Raw genomic sequence first — 13,109 nt, 5'->3', positions numbered from 1 at the left:
CTCCTTGTGTCACAATAACCCATTTAGCGAGGAGAGATTAAGTGAAATAAAGGCTAGAACTTGTGAGTGTGCTAAATAATGACATTTTAGAAGAAAGCTGGCTTCTTCAAGAAACACACACGTTGCACTTGATTTTTTTTTCATCATCTCTCTTTCCTCTCCTTTTTTCTTCTCCAGTGTTTATCTTCTTTTTTAAGTCCATAAACTTACAGAGTGGAGACATAAAGCTCTCCTGGCTTGTTGGTAATGTAACTTTATCTCTCTCTCTTTCTCTCTCACTCACACAGGGAGAGAGATAGAGATACAGGGAGATTTACATTAGCTGCACAAACGCTCAGAAGCAGTCAAACAGAAGTAGTAGCTTTCATTATTTTAATTATTTATTTATTTATTTTTAAAGTAGTAGCAGCAGGAGGACCAGGGTTTGGGGGTCACAGCAGGAAACCTGAATATGGGGACCAGAGAGGGTCTGGGTTAGGGGGTATGGAGGAAGTTTTGGAGAGATCTGGAGACGGGAGGAGGTCCGGGTTTCACAGAGGAGGCAGGACTTTCTGGCTCCGTGGTGCGCTCCGACACCAGAGGTCCGCTTTAATACCGGGGGTGGAGGAGGAGAAGCAGGTCGACTATTTACACCGCTCAGCCAGAGAGAGGCTGCAGACCGCTTCTCCGCCCCGAAAGAGTCGGCATCGAGCATCCATGTGACAAGCGGACTTTGGGATTGGGAGCGCAGATTTAGACAAGTCTACTGCTGGAAAAAAATTTGACTCGCTGGCTGGAAGACGTTTGAGTTTTAAACTCTCCTGTTGATATAAATGTGCACGTGTACACCAGAGCTGCATTTACCTCGGACACTTCGGTCTGGACTCTTCTGACAGTCGGAGTGGAGCAAAAGTCATTTTAACAACTCACAGCTCGCCGTTCCTCTCAGGATATTCACGTCTGCAAAATCTGAGACTGCTTCTCTATGTAAATAATTTCAATTCGTTCGCAGACTGTGTTTTTTTCCGCAGGGCGTGCGCGGCACAGCTGTCTCCTGCTTGCCGGCGCGTCTTTGTCATTTTAATATCACTGTAATCACCGCGCGTCTGGCTGATTGCCACTTCGCATTTCAGCTCAAACTGACAAACTGAGGAGATTTTCTCTCCTGGTTGACATGCAGACCAGAAGTTTTCGAAATTAGCTTTGATTGTGGAATTTTTTTATCTTCATTGATTTTATTTATCCCTTCATTCCCCCCCCCAAGCTCTTTGATTCTTCTTCCTGGAGCAAACCCGAGGATGTTGTTCCGCTGGTTGAACCCTCCCTCCTGGTCCACCTGTAGGTTTTTCTTTTGCTTTTTGCTGCTGCTCCAAACGCCCCAGTCTTCCTCTCCGCTAATTACAGGTAAGATTAAAGGGATCATAAGGCTTCATAATAACACATCACAACTCCCATCCGTGCGTAAAAATCTACCCAAACCCCTGGTTATTTAGTCTGCTGCCGCGTCTCCTTTTTTTACTCTTCCAAGAGTAGCGCACCAACCCAAAGTCACTCCAGCTTCTATATATCTGATGACCAGTAATGTGGCAGCGCAGGGAAGGGTTCAGGAAGCGCTGATGATAACCTTCAGTTTGTTTCACGATCACAAGGAAGCAGAAAAGGATGAAAAGCGGTTTTATTTTACCCGTTTTATTACCCGTTTTCCTAACCCTTCCTTAGCATCATCGTAAATTATTTTGTTTTTTAAGCTCACCAAAATGTGTATATTTTAAAGGTTTTTTTTTTTAGAAAATAGTATTTACAGATTTTGTTTTTAGTTATTTTTCTCTCTCGAACAAGCAACGTTTATCTGGGCTTTTTACGGGAAAGTCTATCACGCGATTATAAACTTCACCGGGGATTATCCTCTCTGTGCCACCCTGCGGGGAATACGCTTGTGCTTCTATTTGAAGCCGTAGAGATAATATCAAACAGCAAGTCCAGCCTGGCATGCTTGTAGTTTGCAGCAGACCTTGTTATTTGCAGGAAGTGGTTTTCTGTCATAGCTATCACGATGAGCCAATATCAAAGTGATTTACATCAAACTTACAAAAATTACACGATGATTCGGATCATTATGATACAAGGTCTGCGTAGAATTATAAGTGACTTTAACTCAAATTGATATTTGTGTCACTTTGGGTTGTAATTAACCCAGTTTTAGTTACAAGCAGGCTGTAAAGTGAAAACCACTTTCCTTAACCAGCTCTAATTTAACAGCACTCTGTCCTCCCTCCTGAGCGGCCTCCCTGTTTGGGGCTAAACGCGCGCTCTCTCCCCGGCTTGCTCACCCTCTTTTGACAGCCAGATTGCATCATAGGATATCGGTTGTTTGCCCTACAGCGCCGTTGAAGTGTGAGAAAAATAGAAGTGGAGTGAATGAAAGGTGGATGTGGTGGTGCGCGCTGGCCGGGCTCCTCAGCCAGTCAGCCCGGCGTGTGTGCGTCTTATCGCTGGGTAAACAGCTTTGTGAAGCACGAGACTTCTGCTGCTGACCTGCTTTTACTGACCTAACCTGGCATTTGATAATGATCATTTATTTTCCTACTGTGTCCTCCAGGTCATTGGTAGTGTTGCCATGGCCACAGTGGATTAATGCCATCATAAATTGATTAATTAAAGGAGAAAATGTGATTTAGAGCAGACGTTTTACTTCAGCTTTAAACACTAATACAGACCTCAACATAACAAGGAGCGCCATAAATTACTTTATGCACATCCGCTGCGGTCCTGATAAGAACGAGTTCTGGTTTTAGGGGTCCCCCTCTCTTAGCAGTTATCTTATTTTCCTGAAGCAAACCCGGATAGATGAGAACCAGATCAGGGACAAAACGTGTACCAGATGGGTATCCCTAGTGTATCTGTTTGACATAAAACAGCGTGAGAAACCCCTGAGAACCAACAGCCTCTTTATCATCTGCACCATTACGATCCCAGCAGATCAGATTCCCCCACCTGGCATCCCAAACACGCGCTGTATCATCTGCCTATTGTCTGCTGAACCACAGACCAGGAGTTTCTGAGCTGTTTGAGGTCTTGCAGTCAGATGGTTGAACGTGTCAGTGCAGCAGGTGGAGCAGCCGCTTCAGAGGTCATCCTGACCACTAGAGTGTCCACAGCCACAGTAGAACGTGTTTAAATCCACTTCGCAGCACTTGTTACATTTTTTTTGCAAACATTTACTGAATCAGAACTGTTAATGATACTTATATGAGTCCTGCATTGCTATGCATTGACATGTAAGTGAGGCTAGTGACTTAATTGTCTGGAGAAAACCTTTGAGTCAAATATAATTATAATTATTATTTATTAGACCGATATTTCGCGGATTAGTCTGAGAACCGTTTCTCCAAAATTGCATGAATGTGTATTTGCTGGCAATTTTTTTCAAGGTTAACAAAACTCAGTTATAAATGTTTATTATGTTTCATAAGTCTTAAAATCCCACCAAGTTGCCTGCATTACCAAAAAGGCCCAGCTCTTCAGAAACATGATGGAATAAGGTAGATTCATTTAATATATTTTAGTGTTTTCATTTTTTATTTCAAGTGGAAAACTGCCACATTTATTTGACAGGATTTATTTCAACACACAAAACAGACAGAAAACATGATGCTTGTAAGATTTATTAGATGAAACCACCTGACAGTATATGAAGCAGTTAACATTTGCTCCACCTGCTGTGCCTGAAATTACTTTAATGCATTAGTTTTATTTTTTGTTTGTATAACAACGTGCAGTACATTCACAGTTAAAGCTAATTAGAGAGATTTTACAGAGCAAGTAGCAACAGAGTGTGAAATTGTTTGTCAAGGAGCTGAAAGGGTTAATATAGATACATTTGACATTTAGCAGTCTCTCTGTCAATTCAAACAAAAGATTTATTAGATTTTAATCTCAGCTGTGGTGTTTTTGCCGATTTGCCGATCAGAGTCAGAGAGTGATCTCTGAGGGAAGACAGGTCACAGATCTGAGTCAACTTGAGCTCCGGCACTATTAATGGCTTTCTGAACTACTTCATCTGCCTTTTACTTGCAGCACTTGGCAGAGGGTTGAAATAGAGAGGAACTATATAAATGCATCAGTTATAATGTCTATATTGACAGTGCTGGGATATGAGGCAAATCTAGCAGCTGGAAAATGAGAGTTTGGGTTTTTTGGCACTGTAAAAAAAGGCTTGGGACCCCCACCCGCCTACACCCCTTTTCCCTTCCATCCCTCACCCCCCGACACTTATAGGTCCACCAGTTTAATTACACTCGAAAGGTTGTAAATTTTACAGTGGCGGAGTCAGTAGGGTTTGTCTGCTCTGCCCGAATCCACAGGCTCAGGCTGGTTTACTGCTGAACTCAGAGGGACAAAAACAGACGGCATGACTCGCTGCTATAAGGAACTATTGTTGCGGCGTGGAATCTAAGTTTACTGCATTACAAGCCTGATATAAACATTGCTAAGATCTTTATGACTTCAGACATGAGCTGATGTTACCGTTGCTACAGCCTTCAGCCTTTTCATTCAATCATGCTCCATATTTAAGTTACAGTGATAGTGGGTTTAAAATTCAGTGTCATTTTGGTCTTATTGGGTGCTTGATTTTAGCCAGGGGAACACATAAGCTCTTTTTCTTTACCAGCAACCATCAAAATCTTTTTTTTCCCAAAGTGAAATGACATCTGTTGCGAGCAGAGTTTATCGGATGTATCTAGTCAGCTTATTTTGGGCAAAAAAATCTTGCAAAAAGTCTTTATATTTGTTTATGATGGCCGGACTTCATGGTAAAAAAAAAGTAAAGGACTGTCACTAAATTCAGTGTATTTAGGGAGAAAACTAGAACTGCTTAGTCCCTTTATCACAGTGTGCAAGAATTCATGTCTAATTGTTAACATAACCTGTTTTGTCTTTCTATAACTTAGCTAAATTGCTTGTAACCGATGTGTTTGGCAAGCGCAACACTAACTCAGGTAATGTAAACATTCCCAAATCCAATAAAGAGCAGCACAGAGCTGCTGCAGTGATTTAACTGCAATAGCATCCAGGTGAGGCTTTCACAGAGCGGGGAAATGCTCCACAGGAAACTAGGATTTATAATATAATCTTTAATCACAAAAACTTGGTACTGATGGGGGATTTTTTGCATTTGGAAATAGGTTGGTAGGTAGTAAATTCAATGGGGTGATGAGCAGATAAAATCCCTAAAGTATCTGTTTCTGTAGAGCAGATTTGTGCCTCGTGCACATTGCTTTGTTTCATGGAAGGCGTTTAGGGGATGGTAGATTCCTGAATTGTCAACATTGCAACAAACCAAACAGTCAGGAGTCAGAGGTCACACTGATAGCAGATCAACCAAAAATATCAAAGTGTCCTGAGTCTTTACCTACAACAGCTTGCCTGGTTTTCATTCAGTCCGTTTCCGTGAGCGATCTCATGGAAAGACATGATCCCAAAGAGACCTATGGCAGCAGAAACCAGCACAGAAGGAGGCCATGAGTCCTGTGGCAGCTGTTCAGATGTTTGGGCGGATAGATTTTGTCAAGGTGATAGTATCGCAAATGTACAGTCATGAAACTTCACACGTGTGTACTTGAGGTCCAAATGAAGATAGAGTTTGAAGATAGTTGTAGCCGAGTACTTGACCACTAATTGCTGGAAGTACAGGGACAATGGCCTCATTTAATGCCTTTATATTCTCTGAGATTTGTAATTGCCCATGAGATTTCTGTATTTAGTGCATGAACTGCTGCAGCTGGTGTGAAACCACTGAAATATGGTCTCTAGTTAAAGCATTCAAACTCTTGGGTTTTGAATGCTTTTCATCATCGTGCAATTTAGAAAACAGTTTTTTGGATGAACTGTAAGTTCTGAAACTGTTCATTCAGCCATGGAGGAGATACTGCAGACGCACGACAAATTACTGGAAGAAGGAAGTCGTTTCACACTCAGGCTTTAACTTCACCTCAATGACACCCATTCAGCTCTAAAGTAATTAAGAAGGAAGGTTTTAGTTCAGAGAGTCAAAACAAATATAGTGCATGAACAAACGGCCGAGTATCAGTCTTTTTGTTTTTTGCTGCTACAGCTCTCTAAGCAGCAGAAACTGGTGCCTCTGAGATGTTGACATCTGTGTTCTTCTACCCATAAACCCATGGATTTAGGGTCGTTTCCTGTCGTTGGTTCAGATTACATTGGACTCGTAACAAACCGACTGACTCATGTTTACCAGTCTCTTTAGCATGGCTGACATCGTTTTCATTGTTTTCTTATGAGTCTGTCTGTCATCACAACATCATTGTGGTCCTGGAGACATCTACTGTAGCAGAAACCCAACAAAGACAGTTTTGAATATTGTGGCAGGTGTTTTTATGTCTGTCTGTGAACAAATTTAGTCAACACGATACCACCAGAGTCGGGCAAGATACAGTTACAAAACCTTTAGTGTGTAACTAAGATTGAAACAAGAAAAAAAAAGATGAAGGTGAAGATGGACATGCTCCATCCCACGAGTGCAAGTAACAGGCACTGGAAAGAGTTGGTTCATCTATATAATGTCACTGCTCTTAACCGGACAGACAAATTAGACTTAAAGTGATATTTATGTATATTTATGTATTTTAGGCTGCTTCTTTATGTAGATGTTAAATATTTATTATATGTTGATTGTTGCATGTTTAAAAATTGTTAGTTTAGGACGTATCAAATATCTCTACACTGGCATGGAAGAAATCCAAGCTTCTTTCTGCTTTGCATTGCTTGTTGTGCAAAAGTATTTAATACAAGCCTGTGTGACATCATCATCATCATCATCGTTTTTCACTCTCCTACATCTCACCTTCCTCCTTTCCTCTATAGGTACTGAGGCCAGCTGTGACAATGAAGGAGAGGTTCTCCACATCCCCAACATCACCGACAACCCCTGCATTACATGCGTCTGTCTGGTAAGACTAACCTTCTCGTCGCTGTCAGATATGTTGCAGAGGTCGCAGTGTGTCTAATGATAGAGAGGCACTGGCTGCCATGGCGCCCTTCCCTCGCTGTTTTTTCTCGCCTCCTTGACATGTAATTGCTGCTACAGGATTTCCACTCAGAGTGAATGGATAAAATGACCTCTCTGAGCACTGATAGGAGTATTTGTAAAGCTGATTATTAAGTTTTGAGAGGTGTTTCTTATCAGAAGGTTGTGAAAGATTTGTAACAGACTGACAGGACTTTGTAACGCAAGTTTCTGGCAAAGTTTCAGGTCAGATTTGATGGATCTGTTCTTTGATTTAATGTTCGACTTTGTGATTAAAACACTTTAGCAGTATTAAACGTTTGAAGCGTCAACCTCTTTATCACAGTGTATAATATTTTGTTCACATGACCTGAGGATTGCAAGCAGTTGCATTTGCAAGTACAGGAAACCACTTCATAATGCGATTTTTACTATTTTCTTCAAATTTACGACAAAATATCAGTGAAACATGAAGTGGGGATTGTTTATTTTAACATTCATGCTTGTCATCACGCTGTCTTGGCTCGGCCTGGCTGTTAAAATCAGCCAACAAAACGTTAGGGGGCAACTCTTTCCTGGAACATGTGCTCTTTGACCCCTGCCCTGCACCCTCTCCAAACCTTTACTGCTGTAGAGCCTTTTGTTTTAGAGAATGAGAATGGACCAACAAATCCTTTCTGTGTCACTGCTTTGACACCGGCAGAAAGATTCATTCACATTTCTTTAAAAGCCACCAGAACACAGTTTACCATGCAAGCGTGAGCTCGAGGGCGTGTTGTGTGCGTCTGTGCCGATTTGTTAGTTTACATAAGCTTCACACAGTGTATTCCTTTTTATATTTATCTTCACAAAAATGCAAGTTTATGATTGGTTAGAAGTTAAAGCCCAAAATTGGGACCATGCCTCTTGCAGATGGGCAATATATTACAGTTTAGATTTTGCAATAGACATGTTACAAAAAGGAATAATTTATTTTCATTATTTAGGAATTGATGGGAAAATTGGTTCTGCTTTTGTATTGTTATATATAAAGCCACAGCAGCGGCCATTGATCTTGGCTTAATATAAGCATAGCCTGGCAGTGTCCAGCAGTAACAAATCATGGATCATCATGCCACGCTTTGTTTTTTCTAGTCTGTTCAAAAACTCACAAACGTTTTTTGGTCAAGTGTATTTACCTCATGATGTCGTCTCACCATGAAGCTGGCAAGCAGTCTGCAGTATTTTATTGATCTTTACAAAAGGTTATAAGCATATTTCCGAAAATAGTGATTTTGTATGAGTCGCCTGATGGTAGGCCGTGTCCACTAGTGGCTTACTGATGGGTCTCAATGCATTTAATTAAGTAGGCAAATTTATAAAAAAGTAAATGTGAAAGCAACCATGCTGGTCACAGAAGGAGGGCAGTAGAGTAGTAGACCAGGTCTACTTTCTTACCTGTACATATCAAGCTAACGTCTACGTTAAGCCAAATTGTCATGTCCACATTGGGAATGAATTGGGTTTTAAATGCACGATTCCTAGGAATTAAAACATTAAAACAATATTAAGCCCCAGCTAATGTTTGATTGTTCACTGGCTCCTGATTGGCTGCTCTAATGCTGCCCTCTGCTTAAAGACTGACTGAGCCGTCCTCTGTGTTATCAGGCAGACATCAGCCAAAGCCCTGCTGAATGCTATCAGTCATCAGGAGGCAATGGCCGCCCTTTCATCTCTACTTTAAGCCACCCTGCATATGCGCGCACACACACACACACACACACACACACACACACACACACACACACACACACACACACACACACACACTTACTTCCATACACTTAGGGCTCGGTCTTTATTGAATTTGGAGGTATGCAGCTTTTCTTCCCTCCTAATATAAATCTGAATTTACAATTTAGAGTAGTTAAATTTAAGGTTCTGCCAAAATGTATATGTAACAAACAATTAATGGCTTCTCTTCCTTCAGGAGATGATCACTCTCACTGACATAAATGCAGTTATGAATGGTTGCTCTCTGCCCTGCCTACTCCATGCATTGCAATGACTCAGACATAGAGACTGTTTGGCGACCCTGCTGGCAACCTCTGGCTGCTAAGGAAAAAATGTGCAAGGTTGGAGAGAGGTTGCTTGAGGCTGATGGCTTTCACCAGGTCAAATCAGTTGCAAACCTTCTTGTGGTTGTTGTGGTTGCTAGTGGATCACTGTGGTTTCCTCTAGTTTGCATGAAAGATGTATGGGCTTCCTAAGTTTCAGTACTGCCTAAGCTGTAATGAAACTTGAGAAAGTGTGCTACAAAATAAAAGTTGTGCCCTTTGAAGTACGTTGGTTGCAGTAGAAAGGCACAACTTTGGCTTTTGTGGCAAACATTTTCCATTTCTTTGTGCTCCAGGTGATAAAAGAGCAACATTATTAATCAATATACTGACCCGGTTTTCATAAAACTTAATGTTCTGTCATTTGACACTATTATTATGATATTATTATATAAAATTATTTTACCTCTCTGTTTGATTTGTAGCATTAAAGGAAGAATTTCTGTCTTATCCTTGTTCTGGACTTTTGCTGTTTCCAAAGTTGGTTCCAAACTCTGATGATCAATTTCCTCTTGTACCAGGAAATGTCAAAACTCAGAAAATACTTACATGACCTCTGCACAGGACTCTTTCTGGACAGTTCTACATGTCCAGAAAGAGTCCTGTGTGGCAGTGCTGGTCGAGGGGGGGGGGGCATCCGGGCTCCAGTGTCACTCATATATGGAAACATAGCGGAGGGGGTTGGCTCCTTAGTTGGTCCAGAGTACCTGCTAATTGCCCTGTGGGTATCGGACACACACATATGCACACACAGAAGATCTATTGTGTGTGTCCGGGTGAGGTAGAGAGCTGTAATGCGGCCAGGAGTGGATGTGGCTGACAGACTGACTGACAGGCGGGTCGCCATGACGATCCTTTATCGTGAAACGAGTCAGTTCATCGCCGTCATTCTCTTCATCGTCCTCGTCTATCTGTCTGTCCATCTCCATGTCTTTTTCCACTCTCTCATCAGCTCTTCCTCCCCTCCCTCACCCTCTGGTTGGCTCCCTCAGTTTTTTTTGTGTAACAGCAGCACAGTCACATTTTGCTGTTACAAAATTTCATCTACCGCGACCTATGAGTATCTGCTGTTTGATTTCATCTCAGCATTGCATGGAAAGGAAACAGAACTCAGTTTTGCCTCAGGCAATAATGAAAAATAGTTGTCTGAAGATATTCAAGACTGGCCTTGTGCTTAAACATGAACACAACTGATAAAAGTTGCTTGACGCATGGCAACCCACGAGCCACATCTTGTCATAAAACTCACAAATAACTCAATAATTAAAAGAAATTGTGGCATGTTTTTTCCCAAATCTTCCTCCGCAGAGCCACAGACCCAAATTCCAACATTCAGTAGGCATTAGTGTCTTTTTTGCTGTGTTGTATGGGTAGAGGGTTTCACGCATGTTTTGTTTTAACATTTTATTTTTTATCAACCATGATTTTGCTCTCTTACCTTCACGAAGGTTTTTAATTGTCCACAGTCTTTCATTTATGTCACAGTTGCATGTGCAGGTATTGTTATCGTGCACTATTTTTTTTTAAATGTTATTCAGGATTTTGCAGAATTTCCCAGATTTCTTTTTGTCTTTTTCTATATCCATGTGATCCGAATAAGAACAGGAAACGAGACTGTCTATTTCTGCTGATTAGAAACAGTTATGTGAGAAAGTAAATAAATCTCACTTGAGACCTCAGTGGAAACACTATTAAAAAGACAAATGTTCATACAAAATGATACGGTGATTATTTCCCTAAAAAGCTGTAGAGGGGAGCTTTGAAGAGCTGGAACAAAGTAGTTCCTCATTTTTCAGTGAACTCAGATCAGACTAAATACATCAGCTGTTTTTACACATGAACTCGGTACAATTTCTGCAGATTCAAGTCAGCATGTGTAACAGACAGCAGGAGATTTACCCGCGTCAGATGTGCTCTCACTTCTGGAAACGCTCTGGCAGGGTAAAGTCTGATTGGTGTCCGGTTCTCACATGCAGCTGCTCCAGGTAGTGTTTAAAAACATTCAGAGCTGTAGTGCCCGTGTGAAACAGCTTTTGTTATCCTCATGCTGTTGGAATGTAATGTGAGTATCACAGCAAACATGCCTCCATTCCTTCACCAAATCAAACATCATCATTCAGAAGGTCAAACATGAGAGGTACGTGCACTGCATTCATTGATTAAACAAACATTTCGCTTGAGCTGCGTGTAAAAGTTCAGGGTGTGGAGTTTTATACCCAGTAGCTGTGATCGATCTGAGAGAAAGGTCAGGGGTCATTTCCTGTCAGTGTCTCCTCTCAAACAGTAGCTGATCGATACAGGAGGGGTGAGGTTTACCTGATAAGACAGATCCTTGCTGATACCACTAAAACAAAACCAGTATGTGTTACTTTTCAATCTACAGGGTGGGCCATTTATATGGATACACCGTAATAACATGGGAACGGTTGGTGATATTTAAGTCCTGTTTGTGGCACATTAGTATATGTGAGGGGGCAAACTCCTCAAGATGGGTGGTGACCATGATGGCCATTTAGAAGTCGGCCAACTTGGATACAACTTTTGTTTTTTTAATAGGAAGAGGGCCATGTGACACATCAAACTTACTGGTAATGTCACAAGAAAAACAATGGTGTGATTGGTTTCAACGTAACTTTATTCTTTCATGAGTTATTTACAAGTTTCTCTTTGTTCACAGCCATTGACATGTCGAAGAGGTTAACACGTGGGGAGCGGATCAAAATTGTGTTGATATCTGGTGAACGCAGTAACCGGGTCATTGCAGCAGATTTCAATGCAAGACACCCTACGAGACCACCCATCTTCCATGCTACAGTTAGCAAACTGCTTGCTAAGTTTCGTGAAACTGGTTCAGTGTTGGATTTGCCAAAATGTTGACCCAAGAAAACTGTCACTAATGAAGAAACATCAGTGGCTGTCCTAGCTTCACTCAGCAAGAGCCCACAGCGTAGCACATGTCACTGGAGAGTGGCATTAGTCGAACGTCCCTTCGGCGGATGTTAGCTACTCACAAATGGCACCCTTACAAACTCCAGCTGCTGCAGCATCTCAACGAGGATGACCCAGATCGGCGCACAGAATTTGCAGAATGGGCAAAACAAAAATTGGAACAGGACCCTCAGTTCACGCAGAAGATTTTGTTCAGTGATGAGGCAAACTTTTATGTGAATGGTGAAGTTAACAAACAAAACCACCGCTATTGGTCTGACACTAACCCACATTGGATGGATCCCTCCAAGACTGTTGGAACAACAAAAGTGATGGTTTGCTGTGGTATATGGGGTACAACGATAGTGGGTCCATTCTTCATCAATGGAAATCTCAAGGCCACTGGATATTTGAAATTGCTACATGATGATGTGTTTCCATCTTTATGCACTGAAGCTGGCACGTTCCCTGAGTTTTTCCAGCAAGATGGTGCACCACCACATTATGGGTGCCAGGTCCGAGAATTCCTAGATGAACAGTTTCCTGGAAAGTGGATTGGTCGTCATGGGCCAGTTGAATGGCCCCCAAGGTCTCCTGATCTGACCCCCTTAGACTTTTATCTTTGGGGTCATCTGAAGGCAATTGTCTATGGTGTGAAGATACGAGATGTGCAGCACCTGAAACTACGGATACTGGATACCTGTGCTGGCATTTCTCCTGCGGTGTTGCTATCAGTGTGTGAAGAGTGGGAGAAGAGGGTTGCATTGACAATCCAACACAATGGGCAGCACATTGAACACATTTTATAAGTGGTCAGAAACTTGTAAATAACTAATGAAAGAATAAAGTTACGTTGAAACCAAGCACACCATTGTTTTTCTTGTGACATTACCTATAAGTTTGATGTGTCACATGGCCCTCTTCCTATTGAAAAAACAAAAGTTGTATCCAAGATGGCCGACTTCTAAATGGCCAACATGGTCACCACCCATCTCGAGGAGTTTGCCCCCTCACATATACTAATGTGCCACAAACAGGACTTTAATATCACCAACCATTCCCATGTTATTACGGTGTAT

At 41.7% G+C, this 13,109-nt stretch overlaps 1 protein-coding gene across 1 annotated transcript in view; it reads left to right on the top strand.

Moving 5' to 3' along the window:
• The first annotated feature begins 361 nt into the window (after positions 1–361).
• The window catches only part of bmper (BMP binding endothelial regulator), a 37,000-nt gene continuing 24,252 nt past the window's right edge, over positions 362–13,109 (top strand). Inside the window, exons 1-3 of the mRNA XM_080897380.1 lie at positions 362–966; positions 1,244–1,383; positions 6,865–6,950. Of these exons, the coding sequence (XP_080753506.1) occupies positions 1,278–1,383; positions 6,865–6,950 (192 nt within the window). The 5' untranslated portion in view covers positions 362–966; positions 1,244–1,277. The remainder of the gene's footprint in view (positions 967–1,243; positions 1,384–6,864; positions 6,951–13,109) is intronic.

Source organism: Rhamphochromis sp. 'chilingali' (genome assembly GCF_963969265.1).
Source record: "Rhamphochromis sp. 'chilingali' genome assembly, chromosome: 11".
NCBI classification, from domain to species: Eukaryota; Metazoa; Chordata; class Actinopteri; order Cichliformes; family Cichlidae; genus Rhamphochromis; species Rhamphochromis sp. 'chilingali'.
The sequence above is the reverse complement of the archived record's forward strand: the minus strand, read 5'-3'. Positions and strand labels throughout refer to the sequence as shown.